The 26,217-nt window shown below is 44.4% G+C and overlaps 1 protein-coding gene across 7 annotated transcripts in view; it reads right to left on the minus strand.

The window, feature by feature from the left end:
• LOC118936640 (condensin complex subunit 3-like) overlaps positions 1 to 26,217 on the minus strand; it is an 81,110-nt gene extending 54,893 nt beyond the window's left edge. For 2 of the 7 annotated variants that reach the window (XM_036973507.1, XM_036973502.1), the window contains exons 1-11: positions 25,934 to 25,965; positions 25,281 to 25,398; positions 24,612 to 24,815; positions 21,580 to 21,808; positions 18,971 to 19,116; positions 18,282 to 18,366; positions 15,280 to 15,472; positions 13,035 to 13,184; positions 4,211 to 4,351; positions 1,062 to 1,185; positions 875 to 961 (exon numbers count right to left, since the gene is read on the minus strand). In XM_036973507.1, the coding sequence (XP_036829402.1) occupies positions 875 to 961; positions 1,062 to 1,185; positions 4,211 to 4,351; positions 13,035 to 13,184; positions 15,280 to 15,472; positions 18,282 to 18,366; positions 18,971 to 19,116; positions 21,580 to 21,808; positions 24,612 to 24,815; positions 25,281 to 25,398; positions 25,934 to 25,950 (1,494 nt within the window). In that variant the 5' untranslated portion in view covers positions 25,951 to 25,965. The other 5 variants (XM_036973503.1, XM_036973504.1, XM_036973506.1 and 2 more) reach the window with 5 other exon arrangements.

A 26,217-nucleotide genomic window follows, 5' to 3' on the forward strand; every position in this document is an offset into this window, starting at 1 on the left:
AGAGGATGGAGAGAGGTAGAGGTAGGGATGAGAGGGAGAGGTAGAGGATGGAGAGAGGTAGAGGTAGGGATGAGAGGAAGAGGAAGAGGATGGAGAGAGGGATGGAGGATTAGATAGAGAATAAAGGAGAGAGAGGGAGAGGTAGAGGATGGAGAGAGGTAGAGGTAGGGATGAGAGGAAGAGGAAGAGGATGGAGGATTAGATAGAGAATAGGTAAAGAGAGGGAGAGAGAGGGAAGAGTAGAGAGAAAGAGGTAGGGATGAGAGGAAGAGGTAGAGGATGGAGAGAGGGATGGAGGATTAGATAGATAATAAAGGAGAGAGAGGGAGAGGTAGAGGATGGAGAGAGGTAGAGGTAGGGATGAGAGGAAGAGGTAGAGGATGGAGAGAGGGATGGAGGATTAGATAGAGAATAAAGGAGAGAGAGGGAGAGGTAGAGGATGGAGAGAGGTAGAGGTAGGGATGAGAGGAAGAGGTAGAGGATGGAGAGAGGGATGGAGGATTAGATAGAGAATAAAGGAGAGAGAGGGAGAGGTAGAGGATGGAGAGAGGTAGAGGTAGGGATGAGAGGAAGAGGTAGAGGATGGAGAGAGGGATGGAGGATTAGATAGAGAATAAAGGAGAGAGAGGGAGAGGTAGAGGATGGAGAGAGGTAGAGGTAGGGATGAGAGGGAGAGGTAGAGGATGGAGAGAGGTAGAGGTAGGGATGAGAGGAAGAGGAAGAGGATGGAGAGAGGGATGGAGGATTAGATAGAGAATAAAGGAGAGAGAGGGAGAGGTAGAGGATGGAGAGAGGTAGAGGTAGGGATGAGAGGAAGAGGAAGAGGATGGAGGATTAGATAGAGAATAAAGGAGAGATACATCAAAGCGAATACCTTAACTTGTTTCCTGCGGTTCTCGTTCTCATCCAGCGGCTGTCTGACGACGATGGGCTCACGCACCTCCGAGATCACCTCCGCCACCTGGCACGCGCACACACACAGGTTAACACTTTCACGACACCTTTATCTATCGTGTGTGTGTGTGTGTGTGTGTGTGTGTGTGTGTGTGTGTATAACCTACGGTCTGAATGCGTCTGTGGTCGTCAGGTATCAGGGTCAGTAGTTTCTCCGTCAGCAGAGAGACCAGAGAGGGAGGAGTCTGAGGTAGGACAAGCATCTCCTGTAACACAGCCACCACACGCTTCCTATACACACACACACACACACACACACACACACACACACACACACACACACACACACAGAGTTACATGAACACTTTCTGTAGCACCATATACAAGGAGAAAGATAAACCTGATTAACTTCCTGCCCGACTAGACGCACTGTTGTTGAATCAACCAATGGTTGTGTACCACGTTATCGACTGAGTCGTTTTCTGACATGTTAAATAGATCAGATTACTATGTGAGGTGATTAGTTGATATGTTAGAGATCAGATTACTATGTGAGGTGATTAGTTGATATGTTAGAGATCAGATTACTATGTGATGTGATTAGTTAATAGATCAGATTACTATGTGAGGTGATTAGTTGATATGTTAGAGATCAGATTACTATGTGATGTGATTAGTTAATAGATCAGATTACTACATCATGTGAGGTGATTAGTTAATAGATCAGATTACTATGTGAGGTGATTAGTTGATAGATCAGATTACTATGTGAGGTGGTTAGTTAATAGATCAGATTACTATGTGAGGTGATTAGTTAATAGATCAGATTACTATGTGAGGTGATTAGTTAATAGATCAGATTACTATGTGATGTGATTAGTTAATAGATCAGATTACTATGTGAGGTGATTAGTTAATAGATCAGATTACTATGTGAGGTGATTAGTTAATAGATCAGATTACTATGTGAGGTGATTAGTTAATAGATCAGATTACTATGTGAGGTGATTAGTTGATAGATCAGATTACTATGTGATGTGATTAGTTGATATGTTAGAGATCAGATTACTATGTGATGTGATTAGTTAATAGATCAGATTACTATGTGAGGTGATTAGTTGATATGTTAATAGATCAGATTACTATGTGATGTGATTAGTTGATATGTTAGAGATCAGATTACTATGTGATGTGATTAGTTAATAGATCAGATTACTATGTGAGGTGATTAGTTGATATGTTAGAGATCAGATTACTATGTGATGTGATTAGTTGATATGTTAGAGATCAGATTACTATGTGATGTGATTAGTTGATATGTTAGAGATCAGATTACTATGTGATGTGATTAGTTGATATGTTAGAGATCAGATTACTATGTGATGTGATTAGTTGATATGTTAGAGATCAGATTACTATGTGATGTGATTAGTTGATATGTTAATAGATCAGATTACTATGTGATGTGATTAGTTGATATGTTAGAGATCAGATTACTATGTGATGTGATTAGTTGATATGTTAGAGATCAGATTACTATGTGATGTGATTAGTTGATATGTTAGAGATCAGATTACTATGTGATGTGATTAGTTGATATGTTAGAGATCAGATTACTATGTGATGTGATTAGTTGATATGTTAGAGATCAGATTACTATGTGAGGTGATTAGTTGATATGTTAATAGATCAGATTACTATGTGATGTGATTAGTTGATATGTTAGAGATCAGATTACTATGTGAGGTGATTAGTTGATATGTTAATAGATCAGATTACTATGTGATGTGATTAGTTGATATGTTAGAGATCAGATTACTATGTGATGTGATTAGTTGATATGTTAGAGATCAGATTACTATGTGATGTGATTAGTTGATATGTTAGAGATCAGATTACTATGTGAGGTGATTAGTTGATATGTTAGAGATCAGATTACTATGTGATGTGATTAGTTGATATGTTAATAGATCAGATTACTATGTGATGTGATTAGTTGATATGTTAGAGATCAGATTACTATGTGATGTGATTAGTTGATATGTTAGAGATCAGATTACTATGTGATGTGATTAGTTGATATGTTAGAGATCAGATTACTATGTGAGGTGATTAGTTGATATGTTAATAGATCAGATTACTATGTGATGTGATTAGTTGATATGTTAGAGATCAGATTACTATGTGATGTGATTAGTTGATATGTTAGAGATCAGATTACTATGTGAGGTGATGTTAAATATCTATCCAGGCGTCTGTTATGTAGTCAGGCACGAACTCAACCACTGATGGCTACATTACCTCCCCCAACCATCCTCTACTCCTCCACCTCCCCCAACCATCTCCTCCTCCTCTCTCACCCACCACCTCCTCTTCCACCTCTCTCACCCACCACCTCCTCTTCCACCTCTCTCACCCATCCCCTCCTCTTCCACCTCTCTCACCCATCCCCTCCTCTTTCACCTCTCTCACCCATCCCCTCCTCCTCCATCTCTCACCCATCCCCTCCTCTTCCACCTCTCACCCATCCCCTCCTCTTTCACCTCTCTCACCCATCCCCTCCTCCTCCATCTCTCACCCATCCCCTCCTCTTCCACCTCTCACCCATCCCCTCCTCTTCCACCTCTCACCCATCCCCTCCTCTTCCACCTCTCACCCATCCCCTCCTCTTCCACCTCTCACCCATCCCCTCCTCTTTCACCTCTCTCACCCATCCCCTCCTCTTTCACCTCTCTCACCCACCACCTCCTCTTCCACCTCTCTCACCCATCCCCTCCTCTTCCACCTCTCTCACCCATCCTCTCCTCTTCCACCTCTCTCACCCATCCCCTCCTCTTCCACCTATCTCACCCATCCCCTCCTCTTCCACCTCTCACCCATCCCCTCCTCTTCCACCTCTCACCCATCACCTCCTCTCACCCATCCCCTCCACCTCTCACCCATCCACCCCCCCTCTACCTCTCTCACCCATCCCCTCCACCTCTCACCCATCCACCCCCCCTCTACCTCTCTCACCCACACCCTCCTCCTCTCTCAGCCACCCCCTCCTCCTCTCTCAGCCACCTCCTCCTCCCTCCACCTCTCTCAGCCACCTCCTCCTCCTCCACCTCTCTCAGCCACCTCCTCCTCCACCTCTCTCAGCCACCTCCTCCTCCACCTCTCTCAGCCACCTCCTCCTCCTCCACCTCTCTCAGCCACCACCTCCTCCTCCACCTCTCTCAGCCACCACCTCCTCCTCTCTCACCCATCCCCTCCTCCTCCACCTCTCATCACCCACCCATCCCCCCTCTCACCCACCCATCCCCCCTCCTCTCACCTTCCTCCCTCTTCATTGGTATCCAGACAGCCAGTGAGGTGGATGAGTTGTTGAGAGATGAACTCTTTAGTCATCACCAGCTCCAGCTGAGCAAAGTCTCCTTTCTGCTCTTCAGACAACACCGGGACACACTTCACATACCTGGTGTTACACAGTAATAACAATTACCATACCCGGTATCACACAGTAATAACAGTTACCATACCCGGTATCACACAGTAATAACAGTTACCATACCCGGTATTACACAGTAATAAGTTACCATACCCGGTATTATAACAGTTACCGTACCCGGTATCACACAGTAATAACAGTTACCATACCCGGTATCACACAGTAATAACAGTTACCATACCCGGTATCACACAGTAATAACAGTTACCATACCCGGTATCACACAGTAATAACAGTTACCATACCCGGTGTTACACAGTAATAACAGTTACCATACCCGGTATTACACAGTAATAACAGTTACCATACCCGGTATTATAACAGTTACCATACCTGGTATTACACAGTAATAACAGTTACCATACCCGGTATTATAACAGTTACCATACCTGGTATTACACAGTAATAACAGTTACCATACCCGGTATTACACAGTAATAACAGTTACCATACCCGGTATCACACAGTAATAACAGTTACCATACCCGGTATCACACAGTAATAACAGTTACCATACCCGGTATTATAACAGTTACCATACCCGGTATCACACAGTAATAACAGTTACCATACCCGGTATCACACAGTAATAACAGTTACCATACCCGGTATTACACAGTAATAACAGTTACCATACCCGGTATCACACAGTAATAACAGTTACCATACCCGGTATTATAACAGTTACCATACCCGGTATCACACAGTAATAACAGTTACCATACCCGGCATCACACAGTAATAACAGTTACCATACCCGGTATCACACAGTAATAACAGTTACCATACCCGGTATCACACAGTAATAACAGTTACCATACCCGGTATCACACAGTAATAACAGTTACCATACCCGGTATTACACAGTAATAACAGTTACCATACCCGGTATCACACAGTAATAACAGTTACCATACCCGGTATCACACATTAGTTATAACACTTCATATACCTGGTATTACACAGTAATAGTTATAACACTTCATATACCTGGTATTACACAGTAATAGTTATAACACTTCATATACCTGGTATTACACATTAGTTATAACACTTCATATACCTGGTATTACACATTAGTTATAACGCTTCATATACCTGGATTACACCTTAGTTATAACACTTCATATACCTGGTATTACACAGTAATAGTTATAACGCTTCATATACCTGGTATTACACAGTAATAGTTATAACACTTCATATACCTGGTATTACACAGTAATAGTTATAACGCTTCATATACCTGGATTACACCTTAGTTATAACACTTCATATACCTGGTATTACACATTAGTTATAACGCTTCATATACCTGGATTACACCTTAGTTATAACACTTCATATACCTGGTATTACACAGTAATAGTTATAACGCTTCATATACCTGGTATTACACATTAATAATGGTTAACACTTCACACGCAGTGTCATGCCATGAAAAAAAGAGTTGGTAAGAGAGCACAAACTGACTGGCACCCAGGCTACCTTGACATATCTACATGTTATACACACACACACACACACACACAACATAACCAAAAGGTATGTGGACAACTGCTCATCCAGCATCTCATTCCAAAAGGGTACTGATGATGGGGGCGATTAGGCCTGGCCCTGCAGTAGGCTTTCCAATTCATCCCAAAGGTGTTCGATTGGGTTGAGGTCAGGACTCTGTGCAGTTAAGCTCTTCCACACCGATGTCTACAAACCATGACTGTATGGACCTCCCTTTGTGCTCGGGGGCATTGTCATGCTGAAATAGGAAACTGTTGCCACCAAGTTGGAATCACAGAATCATCTAGAATGTCATTGTATGCTGTAGCGATAAGATTCCCCTTCACTGGAACTAAGGGGCTCGAACCATAAAAAAAACACCCCAGACCATTATTCCTCCTCCACCAAACTTTACAGTTGGCACTATGCATTTGGGGCAGGTAGCGTTCTCCTGGCATCTGCCAAACCCAGATCCGTCTGTCGGACTGCCAGATGGTGAAGCGTGATTAATCACTCCAGAGAACGCGTTTCCACCGCTCCAGAGTCCAATGGCGCTTGGCAATGCGCATGGTGATCTTAGGCTTGTGTGTGTGACAGTGTCACATTGAAAGTCACTGAGCTCTTCAGTGTTTGTCTATGGAGATTGCATGGCTGTGGTTTTTTTATACACCTGTCAGCAACCGGTGTGGCTGAAAAATAATCCACTAATTTGAAGGGGTGTCCACATACTACATAGTTAAATATCAGTTATACATGGAGTGTAAAAAATATACATCAGTTTTATAACAGGTATATGAAGGCAGTGTAGTGTTAACATGTTATAACTGATGTATACCTACATTAACATATTATAACAGGTATATGAAGGCAGTGTAGTAGTGTTAACATGTTATAACTGATGTATACCTACATTAACGTATTATAACTGGTATATGAAGGCAGTGTAGTGTTAACATGTTATAACTGATGTCATTAACATGTTATAACAGGTATATGAAGACAGTGTAGTGTTAACATGTTATAACAGGTATATGAAGACTATGTAGTAGTGTTAACATGTTATAACTGATGTATACCTACATTAACGTATTATAACTGGTATATGAAGACAGTGTAGTAGTGTTAACATGTTATAACTGGTATATGAAGACAGTGTAGTGTTAACATGTTATAACTGGTAAATGAAGGCAGTGTAGTGATAACATGTTAACACTACTACACTGCCTTCATATACCAGTTATAACATGTTAATAATAATGTAGGTATATATCAGTTATAACATGTTAACACTACTACACTACTACACTGCCTTCATATACCTGTTATAACATGTTAACACTACTACACTGCCTTCATATACCAGTTATAACATGTTAACACTACTACACTGTCTTCATATACCAGTTATAACATGTTAATACTACACTGCCTTCATATACCAGTTATAACATGTTAATACCACACTGCCTTCATATACCAGTTATAACATGTTAACACTACACTGCCTTCATATACCTGTTATAACATGTTAACACTACTACACTGCCTTCATTTACCAGTTATAACATGTTAACACTACACTGTCTTCATATACCAGTTATAATACGTTAATGTAGGTATACATCAGTTATAACATGTTAACACTACTACACTGTCTTCATATACCTGTTATAACATGTTAACACTACTACACTGCCTTCATATACCTGTTATAATATGTTAATGTAGGTATACATCAGTTATAACATGTTAACACTACACTGCCTTCATATACCTGTTATAACATGTTAACACTACTACACTGCCTTCATATACCAGTTATAACATGTTAACACTACTACACTGTCTTCATATACCAGTTATAACATGTTAATACTACACTGCCTTCATATACCAGTTATAACATGTTAATACTACACTGCCTTCATATACCTGTTATAACATGTTAACACTACACTGCCTTCATATACCTGTTATAACATGTTAACACTACTACACTGCCTTCATTTACCAGTTATAACATGTTAATACTACACTGTCTTCATATACCAGTTATAATACGTTAATGTAGGTATACATCAGTTATAACATGTTAACACTACTACACTGTCTTCATATACCTGTTATAACATGTTAACACTACTACACTGCCTTCATATACCTGTTATAATATGTTAATGTAGGTATACATCAGTTATAACATGTTAACACTACACTGCCTTCATATACCTGTTATAACATGTTAACACTACACTGCCTTCATATACCAGTTATAACATGTTAACACTACACTGCCTTCATATACCAGTTATAACATGTTAACACTACACTGCCTTCATATACCAGTTATAACATGTTAACACTACACTGCCTTCATTTACCAGTTATAACATGTTAACACTACACTGTCTTCATATACCAGTTATAACATGTTAACACTACTACACTGTCTTCATATACCAGTTATAATACGTTAATGTAGGTATACATCAGTTATAACATGTTAACACTACTACATAGTCTTCATATACCTGTTATAACATGTTAACACTACACTGTCTTCATATACCTGTTATAACATGTTAATGACATCAGTTATAACATGTTAACACTACACTGCCTTCATATACCAGTTATAATACGTTAATGTAGGTATACATCAGTTATAACATGTTAACACTACTACACTGCCTTCATATACCTGTTATAATATGTTAATGTAGGTATACATCAGTTATAACATGTTAACACTACACTGCCTTCATATACCTGTTATAACATGTTAACACTACTACACTGCCTTCATATACCAGGTATAATACGTTAATGTAGGTATATATCAGTTATAACATGTTAACACTACTACACTGCCTTCATATACCAGTTATAACATGTTAATAATAATGTAGGTATATATCAGTTATAACATGTTAACACTACTACACTACTACACTGCCTTCATATACCTGTTATAACATGTTAACACTACTACACTGCCTTCATATACCAGTTATAACATGTTAACACTACTACACTGTCTTCATATACCAGTTATAACATGTTAATACTACACTGCCTTCATATACCAGTTATAACATGTTAATACTACACTGCCTTCATATACCAGTTATAACATGTTAACACTACACTGCCTTCATATACCTGTTATAACATGTTAACACTACTACACTGCCTTCATTTACCAGTTATAACATGTTAACACTACACTGTCTTCATATACCAGTTATAATACGTTAATGTAGGTATACATCCGTTATAACATGTTAACACTACTACACTGTCTTCATATACCTGTTATAACATGTTAACACTACTACACTGCCTTCATATACCTGTTATAATATGTTAATGTAGGTATACATCAGTTATAACATGTTAACACTACACTGCCTTCATATACCTGTTATAACATGTTAACACTACTACACTGCCTTCATATACCAGTTATAACATGTTAACACTACTACACTGTCTTCATATACCAGTTATAACATGTTAATACTACACTGCCTTCATATACCAGTTATAACATGTTAATACTACACTGCCTTCATATACCTGTTATAACATGTTAACACTACACTGCCTTCATATACCTGTTATAACATGTTAACACTACTACACTGCCTTAATTTACCAGTTATAACATGTTAACACTACACTGTCTTCATATACCAGTTATAATACGTTAATGTAGGTATACATCAGTTATAACATGTTAACACTACTACACTGTCTTCATATACCTGTTATAACATGTTAACACTACTACACTGCCTTCATATACCTGTTATAATATGTTAATGTAGGTATACATCAGTTATAACATGTTAACACTACACTGCCTTCATATACCTGTTATAACATGTTAACACTACTACACTGCCTTCATATACCAGTTATAATACGTTAATGTAGGTATATATCAGTTATAACATGTTAACACTACTACACTGCCTTCATATACCAGTTATAACATGTTAATAATAATGTAGGTATATATCAGTTATAACATGTTAACACTACTACACTACTACACTGTCTTCATATACCAGTTATAACATGTTAACACTAATACACTGCCTTCATATACCAGTTATAACATGTTAACACTACTACACTGTCTTCATATACCAGTTATAACATGGTAATACTACACTGCCTTCATATACCAGTTATAACATGTTAACACTACACTGCCTTCATATACCTGTTATAACATGTTAACACTACTACACTGCCTTCATATACCAGTTATAACATGTTAACACAACACTGCCTTCATATACCAGTTATAACATGTTAACACAACACTGCCTTCATATACCAGTTATAACATGTTAATGCTGCACTGCCTTCATATACCAGTTATAACACGTTAATGTAGGTATACATCAGTTATAACATGTTAACACTACACTGCCTTCATATACCAGTTATAACACGTTAATGTAGGTATACATCAGTTATAACATGTTAACACTACACTGCCTTCATATACCTGTTATAACACATTAATGTAGGTATACATCAGTTATAACATGTTAACATTACTACACTGCCTTCATATACCAGTTATAACATGTTAATGTAGGTATACATCAGTTATAACATGTTAACACTACTACACTGCCTTCATATACCAGTTATAACATGTTAATGTAGGTATACATCAGTTATAACATGTTAACACTACTACACTGCCTTCATATACCAGTTATAACATGTTAATGTAGGTATACATCAGTTATAACATGTTAACACTACACTACCTTCATATACCAGTTATAACATGTTAACACTACACTACCTTCATATACCAGTTATAATATGTTAATGTAGGTATACATCAGTTATAACATGTTAACACTACACTACCTTCATATACCTGTTATAACATGTTAACACTACACTACCTTCATATACCAGTTATAATATGTTAATGTAGGTATATATCAGTTATAACATGTTAACACTACTACACTGCCTTCATATACCAGTTATAACATGTTAATAATAATGTAGGTATATATCAGTTATAACATGTTAACACTACTACACTACTACACTGTCTTCATATACCAGTTATAACATGTTAATGTAGGTATACATCAGTTATAACATGTTAACACTACTACACTGCCTTCATATACCAGTTATAACATGTTAATACTACACTACTACACTGTCTGGACACACCTAGTAGCAATGTTTCTCTGGTTGGCAGACAGCACTGGCAGGCCCTTCACATATCTAGAGAGAACAGATGGGAGACAATGGACTGTATTCACAAAGAGGCTCAGAGGAGGAATGCTGATCCGGTCCATATCACTAGAATCTAACAGGCCAAACTGATCCTAGATCAGAACTCCTACCCTGAGACAGGGGACACAACGTCAGAGTACTGATCCGGTCCAAACTGATGGTAGTCTGATCCTACTCGGAGCCTCTTTGTGACCACAGGTACAGCGGAGGGTTGAAACATTCAACACAGGAACCATCTTCACTTTTCTCAGAGCTAGTTTGAGTTCTGCTAGTTACGGACTTCAGACATCTCCCATCCGTCTGTTACAACTGACCCTAACATCTCTACAGTCTACCTACATGCTTCCAGTCTAGATATCACTAGGACTAGTCTTAAAATACTGGTCCTATAGACTGACGACAGACTAGAGTCAGTGTTTCCCCAAACCTCTCCTCCAATACCCCCAAGCCTGTCCAAGGATTTGATGTATTCCACGACTAGCAACACTGAGGTACTCTGGGAAAGGGTTGGGGGGGTACTGGCTAGAGGTACATACAGGAGGGTTGGTGGGGGGTACTGGCTAGAGGTACATACAGGAGAGGCTAGGGAAAGATGTACCCTGGGAAAGGGTTGGGGGGTACTGGCTAGAGGTACATACAGGAGGGTTGGGGGGGTACTGGCTAGAGGTACATACAGGAGAGGGTAGGGAAAGATGTACCCTGGGAAAGGGTTGGGGGGGTACTGGCTAGAGGTACATACAGGAGAGGGTAGGGAAAGATGTACCCTGGGAAAGGTTGGGGGGGTACTGGCTAGAGGTACATACAGGAGAGGCTAGGGAAAGATGTACCCTGGGAAAGGGTTGGGGGGTACTGGCTAGAGGTACATACAGGAGGGTTGGGGGGGTACTGGCTAGAGGTACATACAGGAGAGGGTAGGGGGAGTTGACATGTGATGTAGTCAGGGTGATGTAGTGGTGGTATTACCCGTAGTCAGGGTGGTGTAGTGGTGGTCTTACCCGTAGTCAGGGTGGTGTAGTGGTGGTCTTACCCGTAGTCAGGGTGATGTAGTGGTGGTCTTACCCGTAGTCAGGGTGATGTAGTGGTGGTCTTACCCGTAGTCAGGGTGGTGTAGTGGTGGTCTTACCCGTAGTCAAGGTGATGTAGTGGTGGTCTTACCCGTAGTCAGGGTGATGTAGTGGTGGTCTTACCCGTAGTCAGGGTGATGTATAGGATGTAGTGGTGGTCTTACCCGTAGTCAGGGTGGTGTAGTGGTGGTCTTACCCGTAGTCAGGGTGATGTAGTGGTGATCTTACCCGTAGTCAGGGTGATGTATAGGATGTAGTGGTGGTCTTACCCGTAGTCAGGGTGGTGTAGTGGTGGTCTTACCCGTAGTCAGGGTGATGTAGTGGTGGTCTTACCCATAGTCAAGGTGATGTAGTGGTGGTCTTACCCGTAGTCAGGGTGATGTATAGGATGTAGTGGTGGTCTTACCCGTAGTCAGGGTGGTGTATGGGGTGTAGTGGTGGTCTTACCCGAAGTCAGGGTGATGTAGTGGTGGTCTTACCCGTAGTCAGGGTGGTGTATGGGGTGTAGTGGTGGTCTTACCCGTAGTCAGGGTGATGTAGTGGTGGTCTTACCCGTAGTCAGGGTGGTGTATGGGGTGTAGTGGTGGTCTTACCCGTAGTCAGGGTGATGTAGTGGTGGTCTTACCCGTAGTCAAGGTGATGTAGTGGTGGTCTTACCCGTAGTCAGGGTGGTGTATGGGATGTAGTGGGGGTTTTACCCGTAGTCAGGGTGATGTAGTGGTGGTCTTACCCGTAGTCAGGGTGGTGTATGGGGTGTAGTGGTGGTCTTACCCGAAGTCAGGGTGATGTAGTGGTGGTCTTACCCGTAGAGGTACTCAGCGAAGGTAGCAGCCTCGGGCAGCAGCTTCTCCAACATCTCCTCGCCTTCATCCCCTTTAGTCTTAACGAACTCACACAGAGCTCTCCAGTACAACACGCTCTCACAGGACAGAGACCCAGCCGGGACCAGCATCCTACAGACAGACACAGTCAGCCAGTCTCACACAGAGCTCTCCAGTACAACACGCTCTCACAGGACAGAGACCCAGCCGGGACCAGCATCCTACAGACAGACACAGTCAGCCAGTCTCACACAGAGCTCTCCAGTACAACACGCTCTCACAGGACAGAGACCCAGCCGGGACCAGCATCCTACAGAGAGACACAGTCAGCCAGTCTCACACAGAGCTCTCCAGTACAACACGCTCTCACAGGACAGAGACCCAGCCGGGACCAGCATCCTACAGAGAGACACAGTCAGCCAGTCTCACACAGAGCTCTCCAGTACAACACGCTCTCACAGGACAGAGACCCAGCCGGGACCAGCATCCTACAGAGAGACACAGTCAGCCAGTCTCACACAGAGCTCTCCAGTACAACACGCTCTCACAGGACAGAGACCAAGCCGGGACCAGCATCCTACAGAGAGACACAGTCAGCCAGTCTCACACAGAGCTCTCCAGTACAACACGCTCTCACAGGACAGAGACCCAGCCGGGACCAGCATCCTACAGAGAGACACAGTCAGCCAGTCTCACACAGAGCTCTCCAGTACAACACGCTCTCACAGGACAGAGACCCAGCCGGGACCAGCATCCTACAGAGAGACACAGTCAGCCAGTCTCACACAGAGCTCTCCAGTACAACACGCTCTCACAGGACAGAGACCCAGCCGGGACCAGCATCCTACAGAGAGACACAGTCAGCCAGTCTCACACAGAGCTCTCCAGTACAACACGCTCTCACAGGACAGAGACCCAGCCGGGACCAGCATCCTACAGAGAGACACAGTCAGCCAGTCTCACACAGAGCTCTCCAGTACAACACGCTCTCACAGGACAGAGACCCAGCCGGGACCAGCATCCTACAGAGAGACACAGTCAGCCAGTCTCACACAGAGCTCTCCAGTACAACACGCTCTCACAGGACAGAGACCCAGCCGGGACCAGCATCCTACAGACAGACACAGTCAGCCAGTCTCACACAGAGCTCTCCAGTACAACACGCTCTCACAGGACAGAGACCCAGCCGGGACCAGCATCCTACAGAGAGACACAGTCAGCCAGTCTCACACAGAGCTCTCCAGTACAACACGCTCTCACAGGACAGAGACCCAGCCGGGACCAGCATCCTACAGAGAGACACAGTCAGCCAGTCTCACACAGAGCTCTCCAGTACAACACGCTCTCACAGGACAGAGACCCAGCCGGGACCAGCATCCTACAGAGAGACACAGTCAGCCAGTCTCACACAGAGCTCTCCAGTACAACACGCTCTCACAGGACAGAGACCCAGCCGGGACCAGCATCCTACAGAGAGACACAGTCAGCCAGTCTCACACAGAGCTCTCCAGTACAACACGCTCTCACAGGACAGAGACCCAGCCGGGACCAGCATCCTACAGAGAGACACAGTCAGCCAGTCTCACACAGAGCTCTCCAGTACAACACGCTCTCACAGGACAGAGACCCAGCCGGGACCAGCATCCTACAGAGAGACACAGTCAGCCCGTCTCACACAGAGCTCTCCAGTACAACACGCTCTCACAGGACAGAGACCCAGCCGGGACCAGCATCCTACAGAGAGACACAGTCAGCCAGTCTCACACAGAGCTCTCCAGTACAACACGCTCTCACAGGACAGAGACCCAGCCGGGACCAGCATCCTACAGAGAGACACAGTCAGCCAGTCTCACACAGAGCTCTCCAGCCGGTCAGACAGCCGGCCAGCCGGTCAGACAGCCGGTCAGACGGCCAGTCAGACGGCCGGCCAGCCGGTCAGACAGCCGGCCAGCCGGTCAGACAGCCGGCCAGCCGGTCAGACAGCCAGCCAGCCGTGTGTGTAATGGACCTGTTGTCCAGCTGAAGGCGGAGCAGCTGGTCCTGAGGTGTGTGTGTGAACATAGCGGTCAGTGTGTCCAGGGCGGTGTGTCCAGGGCGGTGTGTGTGTGTGTGTGTGTGTGTGTGTGTGTGTGTGTGTGTGTGTGTGTGTGTGAACAGAGCGGTCAGTGTGTCCAGGGCGGTGTGTGTGTGTGTGTGTGTGTGTGTGTGTGTGTGTGTGTGTGTGTACCTGTCGTCCAGCTGAAGGCGGTGGTGGAGCAGCTGGTCCTGAGGTGTGTGTGTGAACAGAGCGGTCAGTGTGTCCAGGGCGGTCTGAGAGCAGTTCTCTACATCCAGTTTGTGTAACAGCTCCAACACATCACCCTGGAGAAGATTCAGCCAGGCTGGGAGGAGACGGACCTGCACCACCTGCCTCACCGATTCTACAACACAGACACACAGAGTTATAGACACACACCAAAAAATGTATAGCAGGGTGGGGGGGGGGGTGAGTCCAAGAGGGGGTTCCTCCCCCTAAAACAATTGCTAGATTTTTATTTTTTACATTTATTTAACCTTTATTTAACTCGGCAAGTCAGTTAAATTAAGAACAAATTATTATTTACAATGACGGCCTACCACCGGCCAAACCTGGACGACGCGCCCGCGCCTTGTTCGAACAACAACGCCATGGGCCAAAACCATGACTGAAAATGGTGTCATATGAAACCCTTAATTATTATCACTGGTATTGACAATGGAAGGCTGCTGCTCTCTGATCCCATGTATTACATCTGCCGTTGTGCCCTTGAGCAAGGCACTTTTTCAGGTCTCTTCAGAAATGTTTGATCGGGTTCAAGTCCGGGCTCTGGCTGGGCCACTCAAGGACATTCAGAGACTTGTCCCGAAGCCACTCCTGCATTGTCTTGGCTGTGTGCTTAGGGTCCTGTTGGAAGGTGAACCTTCACCATAGTCTGAGGTCCTGAGATCTTCTGTTCATATTTCCCTCGATCCTGACTAGTCTCCCTACCGCTGAAAAACAACCCCACAGCACAATGCTGCCACCACCACCATGCTTCACCGTAGTGACGCTGCCACCACCATGCTTCACCGTAGGGACGGTGCCACCACCATGCCTCACCGTAGGGACGTTGCCACCACCATGCTTCACCGTAGGGACGGTGCCACCACCATGCTTCACCGTAGGGACGGTGCCACCACCATGCTTCACCGTAGGGACGGTGCCACCACCATGCTTCACCGTAGGGACGGTGCCACCACCATGCTTCACCGTAGGGACGGTGCCACCACCATGCTTCACCGTAGGGACGGTGCCACCACCATGCTTCACCGTAGGGACGGTGCCACCACCATGCTTCACCGTAGGGACGGTGCCACCACCATGCTTCACCGTAGGGACGGTGCCACCACCATGCTTCACCGTAGGGACGGTGCCACCACCATGCTTCACCGTAGGGACGGTGCCACCACCATGCTTCACCGTAGGGACGGTGCCACCACCATGCTTCACCGTAGGGATGGTGCCAGGTTTCCTCCAGACTTGACACTTGGCATTCAGGTCAAAGAGTTAAATCTTGGTTTCATCAGACCAGAGAATCTTGTTTCTCGTGATCTGAGTCCTTAAGGTGACTTTTGGCAAACTCCAAGCGGGCTGTCATGTGCCTTCTACTGAGGAGAGTGGCTACCGTCTGGCCACTCTACCATAAAGGACTGGAGTGCTGCAGAGATGGTTGTCCTTCTGGAAGGTTCTCCCATCTCCACAGAGGAACTCTGGAGCTCTGTCAGAGCTCTTCCTCCCACGATTTCTCAGTTTGTCCAGGCAGCCAGCTCTAGGAAGTCTTGGTGGTTCCAAACGTCTTCCATTGAATAATGATGGATGCCACAGTGTTCTTGGGGACATTCAATGCTGCAGAAATGTTTTGGTGCCATTCCCCAGATCTGTGCCTCGACACAATCCTGTCTCGGAGCTCTATGGACAATTCCTTCAACCTCATGGCTTGTTTTTTGCTCTGGCAACTGTGGGACCTTATATAGACAGGTGTGTGCCTTTCCAAATCATGTCCAATCAATTGAATTTACCACAAGTGGACTCCAATCAAGTTGAAGAAACACCTCAAGAATGATCAATGGAAACAGGATGTACCTGAGATTAATTTCAAGTCTCATAGCAAAGGGTCTGAATATTTATGCAAGTAAGTATTTATTTTTTTCATAAATGTAAAAAAATGTCTAAACCTGTTTTTGCATTGTCATTATGAGGTATTGTGATGTCATTATGAGGTATGTGATGTCATTATGAGGTTTGTGATGTCATTATGAGGTATGTGATGTCATTATGAGGTATGTGATGTCATTATGAGGTATGTGATGTCATTATGAGGTATGTGATGTCATTATGAGGTATGTGATGTCATTATGAGGTATGTGATGTCATTATGAGGTACTGTACAAGCCGACGAGGTAAACAGATCAACAAGACGACGAGGTAAACGGATCACCTAGCCGACGAGGTAAACGGATCACCTAGCCGACGAGGTAAACAGATCACCTAGCCGACGAGGTAAACAGATCACCTAGCCGACGAGGTAAACAGATCAACTAGACGACGAGGTAAACAGATCAACTAGACGACGAGGTAAACAGATCACCTAGCCGACGAGGTAAACAGATCACCTAGCCGACGAGGTAAACAGATCACCTAGCCGACGAGGTAAACAGATCACCTAGCCGACGAGGTAAACAGATCACCTAGCCGACGAGGTAAACAGATCACCTAGCCGACGAGGTAAACAGATCACCTAGCCGACGAGGTAAACAGATCACCTAGCCGACGAGGTAAACAGATCACCTAGCCGACGAGGTAAACAGATCACCTAGCCGACGAGGTAAACAGATCAACTAGCCGACGAGGTAAACAGATCAACTAGCCGACGAGGTAAACAGATCACCTAGCCGACGAGGTAAACAGATCAACTAGCCGACGAGGTAAACAGATCAACTAGCCGACGAGGTAAACAGATCAACTAGCCGACGAGGTAAACAGATCAACTAGCCGACGAGGTAAACAGATCAACTAGCCGACGAGGTAAACAGATCACCTAGCCGACGAGGTAAACAGATCACCTAGCCGACGAGGTAAACAGATCAACTAGCCGACGAGGTAAACAGATGACCTATTCTACGGGCTTGTCAAATGTGTGTGTGTGTGTGTGTGTGTGTGTGTGTCTGTACCTGCGGCATCGTGGAGACCCTGCTGCAGCAGACTGACTCTCTGGGCGATACTCAGAGCTCTGATGTGGACCTTGTCTGACAGGACCTGAAACACACACAGTCATTAAAACTCTCTGGTTCATTTCTGTAAGGCCAATTTAGTGTGTGTTTAAACTGGGTTCAGGTCTGTCAGGCCAGTTTAGTGTGTGTTTAAACTGGGTTCAGGTCTGTAAGGCCAGTTTAGTGTGTTTAAACTGGGTTCAGGTCTGTCAGGCCAGTTTAGTGTGTGTTTAAACTGGGTTCAGGTCTGTAAGGCCAGTTTAGTGTGTTTAAACTGGGTTCAGGTCTGTCAGGCCAGTTTAGTGTGTGTTTAAACTGGGTTCAGGTCTGTCAGGCCAGTGTAGTGTGTTTAAACTGGGTTCAGGTCTGTAAGGCCAGTTTAGTGTGTTTAAACTGGGTTCAGGTCTGTCAGGCCAGTTTAGTGTGTGTTTAAACTGGGTTCAGGTCTGTAAGGCCAGTTTAGTGTGTTTAAACTGGGTTCAGGTCTGTCAGGCCAGTTTAGTGTGTGTTTAAACTGGGTTCAGGTCTGTCAGGCCAGTGTAGTGTGTGTTTAAACTGGGTTCAGGTCTGTAAGGCCAGTTTAGTGTGTGTTTAAACTGGGTTCAGGTCTGTAAGGCCAGTTTAGTGTGTGTGTGTGTGTGTGTGTGTACCTGGTAAGCCAGTTTGCGGACACTCTCCTTGACGTCCCTGGTGCGTTTCAGGATCTTGGGGAGGGTGAGAGAGGAGGGGGCGATGCAGGACAGAACGGCTCGACGAACCTCCGGGTTGGAATCATTCTCCAAGATCAACAGATAGGCTGGACGAGAGGAGAGAGAAAGAGAGACAGAGAGAGAGACAGACAGAGGCAGAGAGAGAGAGGAGACAGAGAGAGAGAGAGAGACAGAGAGAGGAGACAGAGAGAAGAGAGAGAGAGAGACAGAGAGACAGAGAGACAGACGGAGACAGACGGAGAGAGAGAGAGACAGACGGAGAGAGAGAGAGAGAGAGAGAGAGAGACAGAGAGAGAGAGACAGACGGAGAGAGACAGACAGAGAGACAGACAGAGAGACAGACGGAGACAGACGGAGAGAGAGAGACGGAGAGAGAGAGACGGAGAGACAGGAAGCTTTAACAGTGGTGGTTCTGTGGTTCCTGTAGTCGAGTCGTGACCAGAGAGGTCTGGACCCTGACAGTGTGTTGTAGTATCAGTACCATTAACAGTGGGACATTGGTGGTTCTGTGGTTCCTGTAGTCTAGTCGTGACCAGAGAGGTCTGGACCCTGACAGTGTGTAGTAGTATCAGTACCATTAACAGTGGGACATTGGTGGTTCTGTGGTTCCTGTAGTCTAGTCGTGACCAGAGAGGCCTGGATCCTGACAGTGTGTTGTAGTATCAGTACCATTAACAGTGGGACATTGGTGGTTCTGTGGTTCCTGTAGTCTAGTCGTGACCAGAGAGGTCTGGACCCTGACAGTGTGTTGTAGTATCAGTACCATTAACAGTGGGACTTTGGTGGTTCTGTGGTTCCTGTAGTCTAGTCGTGACCAGAGAGGTCTGGACCCTGACAGTGTGTTGTAGTATCAGTACCATTAACAGTGGGACATTGGTGGTTCTGTGGTTCCTGTAGTCTAGTCGTGACCAGAGAGGTCTGGATCCTGACAGTGTGTTGTAGTATCAGTACCATTAACAGTGGGACATTGGTGGTTCTGTGGTTCCTGTAGTCTAGTCGTGACCAGAGAGGTCTGGACCCTGACAGTGTGTAGTAGTATCAGTACCATTAACAGTGGGACATTGGTGGTTCTGTGGTTCCTGTAGTCTAGTCGTGACCAGAGAGGTCTGGATCCTGACAGTGTGTAGTAGTATCAGTACCATTAACAGTGGGACATTGGTGGTTCTGTGGTTCCTGTAGTCTAGTCGTGACCAGAGAGGTCTGGACCCTGACAGTGTGTTGTAGTATCAGTACCATTAACAGTGGGACATTGGTGGTTCTGTGGTTCCTGTAGTCTAGTCGTGACCAGAGAGGTCTGGACCCTGACAGTGTGTTGTAGTATCAGTACCATTAACAGTGGGACATTGGTGGTTCTGTGGTTCCTGTAGTCTAGTCGTGACCAGAGAGGCCTGGATCCTGACAGTGTGTTGTAGTATCAGTACCATTAACAGTGGGACATTGGTGGTTCTGTGGTTCCTGTAGTCTAGTCGTGACCAGAGAGGTCTGGACCCTGACAGTGTGTAGTAGTATCAGTACCATTAACAGTGGGACATTGTTGGTTCTGTGGTTCCTGTAGTCTAGTCGTGACCAGAGAGGTCTGGACCCTGACAGTGTGTAGTAGTATCAGTACCATTAACAGTGGGACATTGGTGGTTCTGTGGTTCCTGTAGTCTAGTCGTGGCCAGAGAGGTCTGGACCCTGACAGTGTGTTGTAGTATCAGTACCATTAACAGTGGGACATTGGTGGTTCTGTGGTTCCTGTAGTCTAGTCGTGACCAGAGAGGTCTGGATCCTGACAGTGTGTTGTAGTATCAGTACCATTAACAGTGGGACATTGGTGGTTCTGTGGTTCCTGTAGTCTAGTCGTGACCAGAGAGGTCTGGATCCTGACAGTGTGTAGTAGTATCAGTACCATTAACAGTGGGACATTGGTGGTTCTGTGGTTCCTGTAGTCTAGTCGTGACCAGAGAGGCCTGGATCCTGACAGTGTGTTGTAGTATCAGTACCATTAACAGTGGGACATTGGTGGTTCTGTGGTTCCTGTAGTCTAGTCGTGACCAGAGAGGCCTGGATCCTGACAGTGTGTTGTAGTATCAGTACCATTAACAGTGGGACATTGGTGGTTCTGTGGTTCCTGTAGTCTAGTCGTGACCAGAGAGGTCTGGACCCTGACAGTGTGTTGTAGTATCAGTACCATTAACAGTGGGACATTGGTGGTTCTGTGGTTCCTGTAGTCTAGTCGTGACCAGAGAGGTCTGGACCCTGACAGTGTGTTGTAGTATCAGTACCATTAACAGTGGGACATTGGTGGTTCTGTGGTTCCTGTAGTCTAGTCGTGACCAGAGAGGTCTGGACCCTGACAGTGTGTTGTAGTATCAGTACCATTAACAGTGGGACATTGGTGGTTCTGTGGTTCCTGTAGTCTAGTCGTGACCAGAGCGGTCTGGACCCTGACAGTGTGTTGTAGTATCAGTACCATTAACAGTGGGACATTGGTGGTTCTGTGGTTCCTGTAGTCTAGTCGTGACCAGAGAGGTCTGGACCCTGACAGTGTGTTGTAGTATCAGTACCATTAACAGTGGGACATTGGTGGTTCTGTGGTTCCTGTAGTCGAGCCATGGCCAGAGAGGCCTGGATCCTGACGTTGGGGAACTTGTCCGTGACTCGGACCAACATGGCCTGGTGGATACCGTCAAACAGGTCATCATCGATCTGGGCGTTCTCCGCCATGCTGCCTAGCAACTTGTTGATCAGCTGACACACACGGAACCTCACCGCGTGGCTGTTGGCCTTGTGGGACTGAAGGGGGGAGGACACACACTTGGGTTAGCAGCAGAGAAGTAGCATCAATACCTTGACTACTGGCATTGCAGATGTCCTGATCAGTCCAGTGGTACAGTCAGAGTAGTGTTGTCATGACACCAGTATCACCAGACTACAACGATTAATACAGTTTCCACAGCAGTCCTTTAAGATCCTGGTTTATATCAGATACTGTGACAGGCTGTCTGTGTCCCAAGCCGCCTCCTATCTACTAAAAAGGGTAAGTACTAACATATAGTCTTGAGCCGTATAGCGATAGTTCTACCGACCTTGTGCCACCATGGGATATCACTGCCACTCAACACACTTCATTTTCAATCTGAAGGTTAGCAATGCTAACGAGTACATGTAAAATCCCATAGTGAACGCTAGCTAAATGCTAACAATTTTATGACAAACTATTTGCCTGGACAGACATCCCAGCTCATTAAGTTAAACAAGTAACTCAAATTCTGTTTTCTGCACAAAACAAATATGTCCTCTGTCACCATTATCACATCACACTGTGTGGTGTTACCTAAATAAATCTAGATATCAACCTGTCCTCTGTCACCATTATCACATCACACTGTGTGGTGTTACCTAAATAAATCTAGATATCAACCTGTCCTCTGTCACCATTATCACATCACACTGTGTGGTGTTACCTAAATAAATCTAGATATCAACCTGTCCTCTGTCACCATTATCACATCACACTGTGTGGTGTTACCTAAATAAATCTAGATATCAACCTGTCCTCTGTCACCATTATCACATCACACTGTGTGGTGTTACCTAAATAAATTTAGATATCAACCTGACCAGACATCTATAACCATTATCACGTCACACTGTGTGGTGTTACCTAAATAAATCTAGATATCAACCTGTCCTCTGTCACCATTATCACGTCACACTGTGTGGTGTTACCTAAATACATCTAGATATCAACCTGTCCTCTGTCACCATTATCACGTCACACTGTGTGGTGTTACCTAAATAAATCTAGATATCAACCTGACCAGACATCTGTCACCATTATCACATCACACTGTTTGGTGTTACCTAAATAAATCTAGATATCAACCTGTCCTCTGTAACCATTATCACATCACACTGTGTGGTGTTACCGAAATAAATCTAGATATCAACCTGTCCTCTGTCACCATTATCACATCACACTGTGTGGTGTTACCTAAATAAATCTAGATATCAACCTGTCCTCTGTCACCATTATCACGTCACACTGTGTGGTGTTACCGAAATAAATCTAGATATCAACCTGTCCTCTGTCACCATTATCACATCACACTGTGTGGTGTTACCGAAATAAATCTAGATATCAACCTGACCAGACATCTGTCACCATTATCACATCACACTGTGTGGTGTTACCTAAATAAATCTAGATATCAACCTGACCAGACATCTGTCACCATTATCACATCACACTGTGTGGTGTTACCTAAATAAATCTAGATATCAACCTGACCAGACATCTGTCACCATTATCACATCACACTGTGTGGTGTTACCTAAATAAATCTAGATATCAACCTGACCAGACATCTGTCACCATTATCACATCACACTGTGTGGTGTTACCTAAATACATCTAGATATCAACCTGACCAGACATCTGTCACCATTATCACGTCACACTGTGTGGTGTTACCTAAATACATCTAGATATCAACCTGTCCTCTGTCACCGTTATCACGTCACACTGTGTGGTGTTACCTAAATACATCTAGATATCAACCTGACCAGACATCTGTCACCATTATCACGTCACACTGTGTGGTGTTACCTAAATACATCTAGATATCAACCTGTCCTCTGTCACCGTTATCACGTCACACTGTGTGGTGTTACCTAAATACATCTAGATATCAACCTGTCCTCTGTCACCATTATCACGTCACACTGTGTGGTGTTACCTAAATAAATCTAGATATCAACCAGACATCTGTCACCGTTATCACGTCACACTGTGTGGTGTTACCTAAATACATCTAGATATCAACCTGTCCTCTGTCACCATTATCACGTCACACTGTGTGGTGTTACCTAAATAAATCTAGATATCAACCAGACATCTGTCACCATTATCACGTCACACTGTGTGGTGTTACCTAAATAAATCTAGATATCAACCTGACCAGACATCTGTCGCCATTATCACGTCACACTGTGTGGTGTTACCTAAATAAATCTAGATATCAACCTGTCCTCTGTCACCATTATCATGCAGTACAGAAGAGATAGTTCACAGCCCTAGCCTACTACCATAGGGCCCTGGTTAAAAGCAATGCAGTACAGAAGAGATAGTTCACAACCCTAGCCTACTACCATAGGGCCCTGGTTAAAAGCAATGCAGTACAGAAGAGATAGTTCACAGCCCTAGCCTACTACCATAGGGCCCTGGTTAAAAGCAATGCAGTACAGAAGAGATAGTTCACAGCCCTAGCCTACTACCATAGGGCCCTTGTTAAAAGCAATGCAGTACAGAAGAGATAGTTCACAGCCCTAGCCTACTACCATAGGGCCCTGGTTAAAAGCAATGCAGTACAGAAGAGATAGTTCACAGCCCTAGCCTACTACCATAGGGCCCTGATTAAAAGCAATGCAGTACAGAAGAGATAGTTCACAGCCCTAGCCCTACTACCATAGGACCCTGGTTAAAAGCAATGCAGTACAGAAGAGATAGTTCACAGCCCTAACCTACTACCATAGGGCCCTGGTTAAAAGCAATGCAGTACAGAAGAGATAGTTTGGGACTCAAGAGTTGTCCTACCTCCAACAGGAAGTTGAACATGTAACTGAGGAAGGGGTTCTCGTCCTCTTCATCCTCCTCCTCTCCGGAAGGCGTATGGAAGCTGGTGGAGAATTTGGAGACGAACTCTATCACGTTCTCCACAGCCGGTTCTCTCTTGTACACGATCATGGCATGTTTCAGGTACTGGATAAACTCCTCGTGGAACAACGTCTTGTCCTCTAACTAGAGACAGGACAGACAGATGGGGACAGGCAGGTACACAGGACGGACAGACAGGACAGACACACGGGGACAGACAGGTACACAGGACAGACACACAGGAAACAGGTTGGGTAAGGATGGTGGTTCTCTTACTGGTTATAAAGAGGATGAACAGAAACAGTGATTTAAACATGTGTGTGTACCTTGTTGTACAGTATGTGTGCGTTTACATAGGGGAGTTTTTCCTAGCCACCGTGCTTCTACACCTGCATTGCTTGCTGTTTGGGGTTTTAGGCTGGGTTTCTGTACAGCACTTTGAGATATCAGCTGATGTAAAAAAGGACTTTATAAATACATTTGATTGATTGTATAGGTGTGTGTGTTTACAGGTGCTTGTTTGTGTTTATAGGCGTGTGTACCTTGTTGTACAGTATGTGTGTGTGTGTGTGTTTACAGGTGTTTGTGTGTGTTTATCGGCATGTGTACCTTGTTGTATGTGTTCTTGAGACTGGCCACCAGTTTAGCCTTGTTGTTGTGTCCTTTCTGAGCGCGTTGAAACGCCTCTTTTATCGCCAACTCATTTTCCCCAGTCATCTTTTCTCTCCTGGAGAAACAAAACGGACAGCTACAACCTTATCATTCAAACAAACACAGGCATTAAACTACACCAGCTGGCTAGTTAGCACAAAAACGACAATAAGCCTAGTTAACGTATTCTACAATGAAGGGAAACAGTCGATGTATGTGACCGGAAAATTGGGTTAAACATCCAACAACAAGCATTGTTTGTGGCTCTTCGACGTTAATTTAGTTACCTAGTAACGTTATTTAGCTACCTAGTAACGTTATTTAGCTACCTAGTAACGCTGTTTAGTTACCTAGTAACGCTGTTTAGCTACCTAGTAACGCTGTTTAGTTACCATAGCCAACGTCGTAGCAGCTACAGTATTAACGACGTTGGTTATCTAACTCTAGTTTTAATTAGCGAAACTTTCTTTAAACATGACACCATTTCACTATTCCAGACGAATATCTCACCCGTCCTCTTCGGCTAGAAAAGCTCTCACATAAAGTCCCCTATTATCCAATTAATTAACTTGTTTTAAAAGCTAAATAAATAGCTGGCTAACGAAGCTAACCGGCTAATGTTTCTCATCCCTCCAGCCACTCCTCAAGCTCCCTTCGGACAGGAAAAACATCCGTCTCAAGAAGTACCAAAGAGGTTGGAAACCGGGGAATGATATGTTTCACAAAATAATTAATATTGCCAATATAGTTTATTTCGTAAATAACAGATCAATAATAAATTGCGATTTCCGTTTGTTCTTACTTGCTATTGACAACTCGAGTCGTTTCTGCGTCTGCCGCCTGTTTTCAAATGTAACTGCCAGTCTCGCGAGAGGCGAGATTTGTGTTGACAACG

This window comes from Oncorhynchus mykiss, unplaced genomic scaffold, assembly GCF_013265735.2.
Source record: "Oncorhynchus mykiss isolate Arlee unplaced genomic scaffold, USDA_OmykA_1.1 un_scaffold_259, whole genome shotgun sequence".
NCBI classification, from domain to species: domain Eukaryota; kingdom Metazoa; phylum Chordata; class Actinopteri; order Salmoniformes; family Salmonidae; genus Oncorhynchus; species Oncorhynchus mykiss.